The sequence below is a fragment of the Coenobita brevimanus genome, chromosome 57, assembly GCF_032717465.1.
Source record: "Coenobita brevimanus isolate Jiangsu-jjx chromosome 57, ASM3271746v2, whole genome shotgun sequence".
In the NCBI taxonomy this organism is placed as follows: domain Eukaryota; kingdom Metazoa; phylum Arthropoda; class Malacostraca; order Decapoda; family Coenobitidae; genus Coenobita; species Coenobita brevimanus.
The window spans coordinates 23,470,080-23,484,035 of record NC_137010.1 but is presented as its reverse complement, the minus strand read 5'-3'; the positions used below and the strand labels follow the sequence as shown (position 1 = coordinate 23,484,035).

The 13,956-nt window shown below is 41.2% G+C and overlaps 1 protein-coding gene across 1 annotated transcript in view; it reads right to left on the bottom strand.

Moving 5' to 3' along the window:
- Positions 1 to 13,956, bottom strand: part of LOC145401931 (regulator of G-protein signaling loco-like) — a 277,337-nt gene that overhangs the window by 77,154 nt on the left and 186,227 nt on the right. The window contains exon 4 of the mRNA XM_080274037.1: positions 3,568 to 3,693. Within this exon, the coding sequence (XP_080130163.1) occupies positions 3,568 to 3,693 (126 nt within the window). The remainder of the gene's footprint in view (positions 1 to 3,567; positions 3,694 to 13,956) is intronic.

Genomic DNA, 13,956 nt, shown 5'->3' with positions numbered 1-13,956 from the left:
TTAGCTTAGGCAAGTATATGTGGTAATAAATATGCATGATAGTTACAGAACATGTGTGATGGCATGTGCACAGAAAAAAGTGAGGAATTTACAGTACAGGTAGGTGTGCATTACAGTCTATGCTGAGACCCCTTTCGTTTTTCATGATGCTTGAAGCAGTTACACGGGATTTCAGGCCTGGGTTGCTACGAGAGTTGCTGTGCGTGGATGACATAATTTAGATTTCTGATATTAAGGTGGATGCTGTGGAGAAATTTAGGTAGTGAAGTGAAGGGTCTGAGAGTGAATAAGGGAAAGACAAAGATTATGGGGTAGGGGGACTAGGGAGAGTAGTTAGTGGCCATGTGTTCTACCCTGGACTGGGGATGTTAGTAACTCCATCTTGTGTGGTATCTGTGGAGGGTAGGGACAAATGAGGTGCAGCTGTGCAAAAGGTACCACCACTGATCAGATGTATTGTTTTTGTTGCCCAATGTCTGCCCATGCATCCTAGTTGCCTTGAGTGGATTAAGTCTTGGGGTGTAGTGCCTCCTAATGTCTTGTATGTGGTTCCTGAATGCAAATCCAGTGTCATGTCACTCCAAGGATCACAGTGGAGGGGGTGTGTTGCACACATACACTGTTAAGTGTGATGTGAGGGGAGTACCTGTGTTAATGTTAACTGCTGGTGATAAGTGTGGTGGTGGACTTGGCTGGGGCAATTGTCAGCCTGCTGTCCTCAACCCAAGTCTGCTGTAAAATGAGGCTGTCTTGTTGCAGTATGCAGGATGTGTCTGCAGTGCTGTAGTCTATGTGGTTGTTACAGTGATGTCATCTGCATATCAGGCAATGTTTGTGGGCAGCTGCAGTGTGGTAATATCTTCCACATATAGTTTGAAGAAAGTGGGAGAGAGAACAGAGTAAAACAGGAAAATGTCGACACACTTAAGCACTCTAAAATGAGTGTGTTAAATGCCACACTGAGGGAGAGAACAAAGATCATGAAAAGTAAAGAGGACACCTGGGCATTATGAGAGCTGGTGAGGTGATGCATACTGGTACTGGCAAAAAAAAATAATGTGTGTGAGTAACTGGGTGAAGTGATATCCAGACCTCCATGTGAGGAGGTAAGCCACAGGGCAGACGAAGGAATATGTGAGATAAGGACCTGAGAAGGGACCTCAGGGTTAGGGGATTCATCTACAGTGCTACTAGGAAGAAGCTATCAGGTGGAAAGGGCTAACCTATTCAAGCACAAACCACTGTCTTTCAAAGTATATGTATGTATTACAAGATATCTATGAGGTCTATCCAAAAAAGAAACTAAGCTTTTTAACCCCTAGGCTGCTGAGAGCTCTGAGATAGGTCATGCCCTAGTGCTGTTAATTTCCGTTAACATTCGTTAAGAGCTTTCTGAGAAGTTTGTAGCAGTCTGTCGACTGGTCCTTCTCAGATGCTTGCAGCAACCAAGGGGTTAAATAGCATACCAACTGGCCAGCGTAAGTGTGATCATGAAGGAAGCTCTGTGTAGTGGCAACTTTGAGCCTTAGTCCAGTGGTTTCCAACCTGTGGAGCATGCCCCCCTAGGGGGACATGAAGGGCTGCCTGGGGGGGGCGCGAAAGCTTGATAAAGAGGGTAATTATATTTGAATACCATGAATTATGATGGAATTCAGTAATTTCTAAATATGGAGAAAATATTTCAGATATGAATAAGAAATCTAGTTATCTGAATATATAAACAATTTCAAAGATTAAGAATCTATGATATTTATTGACATGTGCTAACTATGCCAGTAAAATACAGTATTTGAGGAAGGGGGGCGCAGGGAACGTGTCATTCAGCGAGGGGGGGCGAGAATTAGAAAAGGTTGGAAACCACTGCCTTAGTCTAACACTAGCTGCTACCCGCCACGTCACTTAGACAATGAGGTACAAGTGCTCGAGTGAAAGTGTGTTTAGTGCACTTGGCAATTTGTTGCAAGCTGAACAATGATTGGTAGGGTGTTATTCATCATGGGCTTGTTCCACTTGGTCAGACAGTCAATACAACGTTTTATTTGGACATCCTGAAGTGTTTGAGGGAGGCAGTGCAGAGGAAGAGGCTTGAGGCATAGACAAACAAAACCTGGATACTGCATTACAACAATGCACCTGTTCATGCATCACTCCTTATGTGTGACTTTTTGTTGATGCACAAGATGACTATCATCCCTCAGCCACCCTACACTCCAGATTTGGCCCTTGCAGATTACTTTTCATTACTAAATTTGAAATCCACCCTGAAAGGTCATTGATTTCAAATAACAGATGAGACAGTAGAAAATTTACCAAGCGCACTAAACAAATGTTCACTCAAGCATGTGTACCTCAATGACTAAGTGATATGGCGTGATGTGGCTATAGTCGTTCTATTTTATGAAGGCAGTTTAGGTGGGGCGCTCTGGGACATCACTCTGTTAGCTCTGTTGCCACATCGTCGCCACACGCGTGCTCTCTCTCTCTCTCTCTCTCATATTTATATTAACTACTACTAATTGTATTTTCTTTATTTTTTCTCTTGTTTTCGACATTTTTTCCACACCATACCTGAGGTAAAAGTCTATAGGTGCGTTTTTTTTAATAGCTTCCATGGCGTGAGACTGACCAAGTATGACCCGCTCACGCAGGGCTATCCCTCGTGTCACCACCTGACAACGTCGCAAAAGCAACGCTGACAAGTCTTATGAGATTTATACTACACTATAGCTTTTCTATTGAATTACATCTATACAGAGTGTTTAAAATTCATTTATAAGTAGTTACGGAACTAGCTTAAAATTGGAAAGTGAGAGAGAGAGAGAGAGAGAGAGGTAAGCATAAATAATTACATGTGTGTCGGCGGCGATGTGACAACAGAGCTAACAGTGTGAGGTCCCCGATCGCCCCACCCAAACTGCCTTCATAAAATAAAACGACTATAGCGTTAGACTAAAGCTCAAGGTTGCTGCTACACAACACTCCCATCACAAACAAGCTACGTTGGTTAGTTAGTGTGCTATTTAACCCCTTCGTGCCTGGCACATGATTGGTTAGTGGGCAGAGCTTCTGAGGCCAATACCAGACTCGGAACACTCCCACGCCTCTGTACCACCAAGTGAAAAGCAATGAGATAACAGGACATAAGGGTATATGTTGTGGGCACATTCACTGGGCGCAGCATGAACATAAATACGTATGTTCTGGACGTGAAGGGGTTAAGAAGTTCAATTTCTTTTTGCATATGCAGGTCTTTAGCGTTGTGGTGTGGATGTGGATGTGATAGGAAGTGTTATGAGGAACACACTGAGGTGGTTTGGCCATGTGGAGAGGATGGAGGGTGAAAGACTGAGGAAGAAAGTGTATGTGAGTGAGGTGGAGCGAGGAAGAGGCCGAGGATGAGATGGAGGGATGGGGTGCAGAGGCATATGAGAGAGGGGGATGTGAGTTGGAAGCAGGGCAGTGAAATGGCGGGGGACAGGACGACGTGGAGGCAATTTGTTTGTGGCCACCCCAAATGGGATTGAGGCGTTTGGCAATAGATAGATAGATAGGTCTTTAGCTCTATACCTTTCCAATCTCTGTGTCAGAGTGTGCAGCTGAGTCTTGTTGATGAGGAGTGTTGTGGCGCGGGGAATGGAAAGGCCGTCGTAAGGAGTTGCTTCTTGTCCACTTCTTCTCCACACCACCATCAACCTGAAGAGCAAGAGACATGATGTAATTAGCGGGTACAACAACACACATAAATAAGTGCAAAACTACTTCATAAATAAAAAGCAGCAATACATAAGCAACAAAACAAATAAACAGAGTGGTTAGAATGTCTAATAACAAATATATATCAGTTCATAATTAAAATAAAACAACAATCAATGTGGTTAGTAGCAGTGATAATAGACAGACCAATCGGAGTCTGTATCAGTCCAAATAATGTTCTCTGGAGGAATGACCATCTCCACTGAAGGAGGTGGAACTAACACTACAAGCTCATCAACTACAAACTAGGAAGAGGTGTCTGTAAGGGCAACACTATTATAAACACTGACTGTGTTTGTGTGTGTCAGATTGTGTACTGCATGTGTCATCAGTATAACTGCAAGAGTGTGAAGATATGCTAACTTATGACACATAACACCAACTTGAACATTACCCATGGTTCAATTTTGAATGCAAGCCCATGGCACATACACAAATCAGGAAATGAATGCAATAACAGTGGGTTGCTGGGGATCCAAACAGACCAATACTGTTTCATAAATATAAGCTAAGATTATAAATACAATAAACTAGTAAACTTGCAGGTACTAGGCAGTATCTTATTCTATTGCAATTCTTTTTGTTCACTGAACACACATAAATGCTGTACCTTGTTTAATCAGGTAGCAGTAACCTAATCTTTTCTATTTTAATTACACAGCTACCTTAGCCTTTCAGCTTTACTTAAACCCCTCTAAATAGTTAATTTCAATTATCTAAACCTAGAATCTAGAAATTCTTTTTAAAAATTAATTCCAAATGACCAAATCCTAATCAAATCCAGATGATATGTCAAACCTCCTTCCTTTGCATAAACTTTGGCTCCCATTTTCTTTTGTCACGGCTGATTTATTTTTCTAGTTGTGCTCACCGCTAAGTGCTCCATGGACCTGCTGGTGGAAACTGGGGGTTTGCCAGGGTCAAGGCTGCCTCCAAGGAACATACTGAGTCTCTTGTCCTTCTGGAAGAAATTCCCACGAAACTTGGGATCCCGTCGAATGGTCAAGAAATGTGAAAGTGGTGATGATTCCCGGCTATTTGTAAACTCCCCATCCATGCTAGCTGTCTCTTCATCCAGGCAGCTGCTGTTAACAGACTGGCAATCCTCATCACCATGGGTACCCTTCTCACAGTCCTCACAACGCACAGTATCCTCACAGTCAGCGAAGTGTAAGGGTGACTCGGTTCTGATCTCAGGTAAAGGGAGAACAGAGTCCTCTGGTGAAGCGAAAAGAGCCTCCTCTGTTTTGTCTTCATTGTTATCTGGGTTGATGGTTTCCTCACTGGATGTTAGACCATCTTGTTTTTCCTCTTTGGTCTCGGAGATAATGGGCAAGTTCTCCATCTTAGCCCCTTCTGGTATTTATGTTTCTTTCAATATGTTTGCTTTTTTTCCCCTAGATTATTTACTCTGCATATGAAATTCTGCCACTATCTCTGCTTTTTGTTGATGAGTTTTTCAATGTATCTCTAATTTACTGACTGAAATACTCGATAAAAAATTTTGTCAATTTCTTTTTTTGTACCCCATAGCTTGCTGGATTTCCAAGACAGTTTTCAAGCAATCTAAAGTATACCATATGTGTAAAGTATTTCAGTGTTATTTAGTATTACATAGCTTACAAGAGAACATAGGCTTTTCTGTACCATGCCATACCTGTATTATATATGGTTACTTCACAAAATAGTACAGTATACTGTGCAGTACCAGTATGCACTGCAAGGATGAATGGTAAATATAAATAATAATAATAAAAAGCAACAAAGGATGGAAACAGCAAGAAAAACAAGGTAGAAATATGGCATTGTATATTGATGAGGATGAACTTACCTTAGTAGCATGTTTTTGTGCCAATTTGACCAGCCACAACTAGCTGTACCCTGTGGCTTCATGGGAGGTGACTGGTGGAGAAATAATCTTAACTAGTCATGACCGGTCAAACTGGTAGCACGAAAATTAGCTTTGTCGATGGAAATCTGGCTCAAACAGAGTGGCACTGTATCTATTTAATCCCTCCTGTACTAGATCTTTCATAATTCTTGCTATGACCCTTAATATTTTAATTCAACCCAGGAGGATTTCCCCAGTGCTGGTAGTGAAGGGATTTAGAGATGTTGTGCACTAGTTTAATATACGCACAGTAAACAGAAACTATACAAACCTGCAATATTTAATAAGAATAAGAATGCCAAGTGCATAAACTGACTGAAAGAAAACATGTGAAACCTACATAACATTTTTAGTGAACAAGATGGAAATAAATAAACACACACACACACACACACACAATGATGACCTAAGTAGACAGTTCATCCTGCCACTCCATCTCCCTGCCCCTGATACAATAAACACCTGCTAAACAATTTGCAAGGGGAACTGGGCCACACATCAAAGACTGGCATTATTTGCTAAGATCTGTGCAGCTTTGAAGATAGTTTAAAATTTAACAAATTCTGACCTAAAATAACAACTTAATGTCCTAGTCTCATAACTCCATTTATGCTGTCGTAATGTAACTAGAATTAACTTGTCCTAATCTAACTAAAGTCAACTTGATCTAACTTAATTTGTCATAACCTAGTTTGCATTAACTTAAACCTAACTCACTTCAACACATTATAATCACTTTTAACCTTTCTTAACCTAACCCGATGCACTTGATGATATTTGTCCTAACCTGGCCCAAATTAACTACTCCAAACCATCCCAAACACAACAAAGACAAGAACTTCATTGAACCTAACCTCACTGAACCTGTGCCATTATATATAATCTGTCTTCTAATCCATCTTGGTAGACAGACTGAAGCCAGGTCTTAACATTAATTAGCTTTAATTAATTTGTCATTTAATTTTCCCCCCAAATTACAATCTCTCTCTCTGTCTGAAATCTTAAAACCACACATGCTTCTCAAAATTCAAACCACAGGAAATCCTTACAGGAAAACACACACACACACACACACACACACACACAGAAACAAAGATAAGAACAAAGTGTCTGAAGAATCTGCTGATGCAATTTGCACAGTAAAGGATGAGATGAAAACAACTTATGCTAAGATCTTAAAAGAAAAGGATGAAATAAAGGACAGGCAAAGCATTGATCCAACAGGGTTTGAAAATGTAAACATCAGGCAGGAAGTTAAGGAAGTAATAAGGAAAAATCCAAAATTACTATGGGAGACAGTTGACATGAACAAAATAATAACAGTAGGCAAGAAAGAGGAAAAAATAGAGAATAAAATAATCAGAGACAAAACTGAAATGACTATGATCATGAAGATTATAAATAAAGCAATAGAAGGAGCATCAAAAAAAGATATCGAGGAATTTCACAGGGTAGGGAAATATGTGGTAAGCACAGGCCAAAAAAAGTAACATTCCAAAGCTCAAATATATCGGAAGATGTAATGAGAAATGTCAAAAAACTACTAGAAGAAGAAGAATTGAAGAACATATTGATAAGGAGATGCTTAAACAAAGAAGAGAGGGAAATACTAGAAGAAAAACATGAAGATGCAAAAAGGAAAACTAATGATAAGACTGAAGAAGAAGAAAGATATTTTTTCTTCAAGGTAGTACAGCTACAAGTGAGGAAGTGGTATATAAACAGAAGAGCCTATTAAATGACTATATAGTAAACCAAACGGAGAAAGTATTAAGAGTAAAATGAAAATACTGTGTCCATATGTAGATGGTAAATGTAGATGGTTTAGTTTCCAAATTAAAAGACAGAACACAACGAACTTGACTCAATCCTGTAAAAATACAATTAGGTAAGAACAATTAGTTAAGCACACACACACACACACACACACACACACACACACACACACACACACACACACACACACACACTTTTCCTTATAAGGCTCAATGAAAAAATTATGATAATGTACTGAATTGACATCAAGGCAGGCACCGAGGGAAAAAAAAAAAAAAAAAAAAAATTTGAAGGAGATATGTGGGAATGGTGGGTGGGGGACATGGAGAGTGGTTCACAGGAGAGAGGGAAAGAGGAGAGAAAAGAGGAAGCGAATGAGAGAAAGGGAAAAAAGGGAGACAGAGAATTTAGAAGATGAGGGAAGGAGGGAAGGAGTGTAACTTTACTTTCCCCCCCCCCCTTTTTTTTTTAACCCAACTATGGTATATCCCATTCAGTAGTAAAACAACGGAAATCTAATTTTCATAATCTTGACCACGGGTAGATGATTTTTTTGCTCAGATCATGTCTGATTTGTTTAAGGGTTAATGGATGGCTTGCATTACTGAACACACACACACACACACACACACACACACACACACACACACACAAAGAGAACATTTTTAAGTACAAAAGATATACTGTAATCCCAACTTCCTGTGACCCATTCAGCCCAAGAATTTTCTTGCGTACCTTCAAATTATTTTATTCAAGTTACTACTCACATACTGAAAGGGCTTATGAGGCTGTATCTAACCATTCCAGTTCGAAAAGTCTCCCCTAAGCTGAATACAACACTCTTCTGTTGGAAAAACATAATACAAAAGAGGCCATGATACCAGAAGAGCTGGTTCTATTATACAGTAAGTGGAATTCGAGAGTAGCCTATTACAGAAACAGCTTTGTCTTCAGTGTTTCTGTAGCCATTTCAGTATGAACCAGCTGAATAAACATTGATTATTTACTGCCTTACAATTCATAACAGTGGGGAGACATCTCGTTGTGAGTGTGTGAATCCCATGACTATGAGGATGTAATTTTTACCACATTCATCCTGCCACCTATACTCGCAACAGCGAGAGGTGGGAGAGAAACGCTTCCCTCAGGGAGGAGTGAGGAAAAGGCTTTCCTTCTCTCGTCCCTGATTGGTCTACGGAGATGAGCAGAATGGGGAGGTGTGACGGCACTTATATTTCCCTCTAGTACTGTCACCAAATTGAACGCCATTGTTCGAAGCTTTATTATTGGTTACAACAGTTAATATGCATACATAGAATATTACCTATGGTATATTACAATACATACAGGTGTGCATGTTGATAGTCTAGAATATGAAAGACTAGTAAAAATATATATAAGGAGTAAAACATTAGAATTGATGGAGTGTGTGGTGAAATGCTGAAGCATGGGGGAGAGATAGTAGTAGAATGGATGTGGAAGATGTGCAGATTGGCCTGGGAGGAAGGTAGAGTCCCGGAGGATTGGAAGTCAGGTATAATTATTCCCTTGTACAAAGGAAAAGGGGAAAAAGAAGTGTGTGGTAATCATAGGGGCATTTGTCTTCTTAGTACAATAGGAAAAGTGTATGGTAGGATACTTATAGACAGAGTTAGAGAAAGAACAGAGAAATTAGTTGGAGAAGAACAGGGAGGCTTTAGGAAGGGAAGAGGTTGTGTAGATCAGATATTCATTCTTAGATCTTTAGTGGAAAAGTTTCTAGAGAAGGGAAAGAAGTTGTATGCGGCTTTCATGGATTTGGAGAAAGCATATGACAGGGTGGATAGACAAGGATTGTGGAAAGTGTTAAGAATATATGGAGTAGATGGGAAGTTGTTGAATGCTGTGAAGAGTATGTACGATGGTGTGAAGGCTGCAGTGCGTGTGGATGGTGAACTAAGTGGATGTTGGAGTGGCCCTGGTGAGAGAGGATAGTGTTTGGAAACTCCCTGTACTGTTGTTTGCAGATGATACTGTGTTGTTGAGTGAAGACGAAGGGGAGCTGCAAGGCTTGGTGGATGAGTTTGAGAGAGTGTGTAAGAAACGGAACCTAAAGGTGAATGTAGGGAAGAGTAAAGTGATGGTCTTTGAGAGAGGTGAAGTTAGTGAATGTACAGCGAGGTTAGATGGTGAGGAATTGGAAAATGTGAGTACGTTTAAGTACTTGGGTAGTGTGATGAGTAAGGATGGAGGTTTGGAGGGTGAAGTGCTTGAAAGGGTACAGCAGGGAAGAAAGGTTGCTGGTTCTTTGAAAGCAGTGATAAGAAACAGGGAAGTGAGCATGGAAGTGAAAAAGTTACTACATGACAGTATTGTGATACCAACTCTAACGTACGGAAGTGAAGCTTGGACATTGTTGGAAGGACACAGGTAGAGAGTGAGAGCAGTGGAAATGAGTTATTTAAGAGGAGCCTGTGGAGTCACGTGGAGAGACAGGCTGACGAATGAAGATATAAAGGAGCATTGTGGTGTGGATGTGGATGTGATAGGAAGCGTTATGAGAAACACACTGAGGTGGTTTGGCCATGTAGAGAGGATGGAGGGTGAAAGACTGATGAAGAGAGGGTATGTGAGTGAGGTGGAGCGGGGAAGAGGGAGGGGGAGGCCGAGGATGAGATGGAGGGATGGGGTGGAGAGGTATATGAGAGAGGGGGGTGTGAGTTGAGAGCAGGACAGTGAAATGGCGGGGGACAGGGCGACTTGGAGGCGATTTGTTTGTGGCCACCCCAAACGGGATTGAGGCGTCTGGCAATAGATAGATAGATAGATAAGCCAAAATCAGGGGGGAGAGAGAGAGAGAGAGAGAGAGAGAACAGCACCAGACAGGTGAAGATGTCTTTCCAGATTAGACGGTACACCTGTACTAGTCATCAAATGGACTCCTAACCTCACCCATGCACCTCCCACCCCACCATCCACCAATCACAGGCATTCCAGTGGGAAGAGAGTGGGACGAGCTTCTCCACCACCTCTCGCTGTCGTGAGTATAGTTGCCAAATTGTAAGTGTTAGATGTTGCCTTAACCCCTGGATGCCAGATGATTTATATCGGCGACAGCCTCTCTGTACGGGCATTTTTCCCAAATTTGCTTGTTTTCAAACCTTAATATCTCGGAAAGTATAGCAGTTAAAGAAACAATTAAAAACCATATTACTCAACAATTCTTCTTCTTGTGAATAAAAGCATCCCCAGTTCTGCAGGTGATTGCGTTGGTAATTATGGATGTGAAGAATAAATGTAATTTTGGCAACGAGGCAGGCAGTATTTGTGTGTGTGCTCACAGCCCCGACTTTGCTTTCAATGTGATAACTTCAACAGTTGCAGCCAAGACATGCTCTATGGCACTATCATTTAGCCTTTTCCTAGTATCCTTGGAAAGAGGCTTAGTGGGCGTGGATGAGGCAAGGGGTCCACATGAGGTGGGAACGGAATCGGATGAGAGGCTTATGAAAACATCATCCTACACCTGGGAAAGTCACAGAGACAACTGAGGTAAGCTTGCCTCAGGTGCTGGGAAGTTCTCCCCTCCCTTTGGTGATGAGATAAAGTGGTGGGCACTTCAAACAGTACCACAAAAACTCTTGCGGTTATAGCCGTCCCCTGGCATCCCTGGCCCACCAGTTTCGAGTTGGATATAACCATTCCTGGCACCTAGGGGTTAATTAACCCCTTCACTACTAGGGATATTAAAACTGATTAACATCATCTGAAAGCAGCAAGAATGAACTAAGTCCTTGGGCTAAAGGGGTTGATGAAGATGTGATAACCCTTTTGCTAAGAAGTGACCTGAAGTCTGAACCAAAACTTTCTGACGGCAGTAAATTAAAATGCAAACTATGTTATTGTACTGAAGGGATCATGGCTTGAGTTGCCAAACACACCTGCCTAACAGCACCACAATCATGTCTTAGTGTACATTTTTTCCCCTAAGGACTACAGAGAAAAGCTGACAAAACAAGAAAAAACATTTACAAACTCTTTATAACCACTACTAATAGTCAGTAAAATAAATCTAACTATACCTTCCCACATTATGACATCAATGATTTAACCCCTCCAGTATGATGGGGTCTTTAATACAGTGCTTCATTCTTCCTATTACCAAACAGTATTACTTGTCTTAGGTGAGACCCCTTGTAGTGTAAAGCTGAATACTCCCTTGCAAAGACAGACACATGACAAAAAGGTAAAAAAAAGTCATCAAAGCATTTCACAGCACAGATCTTATAACCAGGGAAAAAAAAAAAATGATCTATCAATGTATATCACCTGAAAACACCATAATGTTATCCTTAATGTTTCTGTATTAAGTCTAGCTACAAAAGCACCCAGCAGGATAAAATCACTAGCCAATTTGGTGGGAAGCTATGACGACACAGACATTGTCTCGCGGTGCATTATCACCGTTTCTCTACTATGGCAGATATACCGAAAATAATAAAACTGTAAGCCATACTAAATAGAAGCAAGCCACCAAAAATAACTTTTGTCTCTGAACTATGATGTAAAGAAAAAACTACATATATATTATATATATATATATATATATATATATATATGATTTTAAAAAATGCACTAATGTCATAACATTGTATTGTATGCCATTCTGGACTATAGCTCCTATGGTGAAAGCCACCAGAAACCTTTATCTTGGTATATCCTACCTTCATTTCTTCATCAGTTGTGCTTCCATCAACATTATGTCCTGAGCACTGCGACGAGTTGCCAAAAAATCCCTTCTTTCGTGCTGACTTCTTGCGGCGAGACCTTGGTCTTCGAGACAGGTCACCAGTGTTGTGATCCTGTGTGGTCTTAGTGCCTAAAGTTCTGTCACCTGGCTTTGTGGCTGAACCATCCCTCTCTGGGGTCATCCTGGTGCCTGAATTGTGAGACTTCTTTGACGGCACAGACTTCTTGCGTGTTGCCTTCTGTTCTGTGGTCTCTGGAGTGGTGTAGAACTTAGCCTGCTGGAGCCCCGGGGTTTGCTTCAGGCCTGGGGTCATGCTGTCAGTAGCGGCTTTAGTCTTGCTGTTGCGTCCCATACCCAGCCGGAAGAATGACCCCTCAAAGATGGAAAGGATCCCAGAAGATGCCTGTGCAGCATTTGTAGGATCACTAGAGCGCTTCATTTTATCAGGCTCCACCAAGCTGCCAGGACGAACATTCCTACCGCTGGAATCGCTGACCCTCTTGTTCACCTGCCGAGTCAAATCATCGGCCTCTAATGTGGTGGCTGAGCGTACCATCCCAAAAGGCATAAATGATCGCTTATTGTTGTTTTTCTCATCATGTGTCATCTCTGCCAACTTGAATGGTGTAGGAACTAGGTGTCCATGTTTATCAGACTTATCGTGCTTTACAGCCATGTAATCTGTGTTGGGAGGTATGGTTTTCTGTGCCCTCACATGTTCTTTGGTGGGAGTGTTTTTGGAAACTGTAGTTTTAAGTGGCAGAGTGTGTTTTTTTGGAGATGTAGTTTTAGGTGCTTCCATGCTGATCTTGGGACTGACAGCCTTCACACTCTTCAGCTCAACAGTGTTTACATTTTTCACATCACTGGTTTTCATCTTCATTTCTACATTTGTGATCTTTGCTTCAACTTTGGTGAGTTTCATTTCACTGGTACCTGTGTTCTTCGCTTCACCAATTTTAATATTCTTAATGTCAGCAGGTTTATCACTTGGTTCATCACCAGTTCTTCCATCTTTTGCTTCATCTATAGTATCTTTTACTCCCTTTACTTTTCTGCTCTTCTTTGCATCACTAGCCTTCATGGTTTTGACATCAGCGAGTTCTGCGTTGACTTCACCAGTTCGTCCTATATAGTTAACTCTGCAAGGCGTTGTGTTCTTCACATCACCACTCTTCATAACAATCTTGGTGGCACCTGTGTTCCTGTGTTTTTCACCTCACCAGGTTTTGCATTCTTCTGCTCAGCATGACTGTGTTCTTCGCCTTAGTATAACAGTACTTTGTTCCTAATCTCAGCAGCATACGTTCTTCATCTCAGCATCACTTAGTTCTTCGTCACTCCAGCACATATATTCTTGTCTTAGAATTTGTCTCACCAGCACTTATGTTCCCATCTCAGAATCATGATGTCCTTTGCCTCAGTTGCAAGTTTGTAAAAATGCCTTCTTAGATTTTTATGATCCAATCCTCAATTCCCAGATAAGCACAATTTAAAATCAATTTTTGCTTCTTACACTCACAGGTTCTACACCATCCTCGTTTTTGAGATTCATGAATTTCAGGTTGCTTCACCACAAAATCAAAGGTTATGGGAATTTTAACTCCTGATACTTGAGGGTTTCATGATCCTTTACCTAACTGTAATGCCTACTCCAGAGGTAACTGTCTATGTAACAACACAAAGTTTACTCTGTGTGTGTGTGTGTGTGTGTGTGTGTGTGTGTGTGTGTGTGTGTGTGTGTGTGCGTCTAAAGGCAGTGATTAGGGGTGTGGAGATAATTAGCATCTCTCTCTCTCTCTCTCTC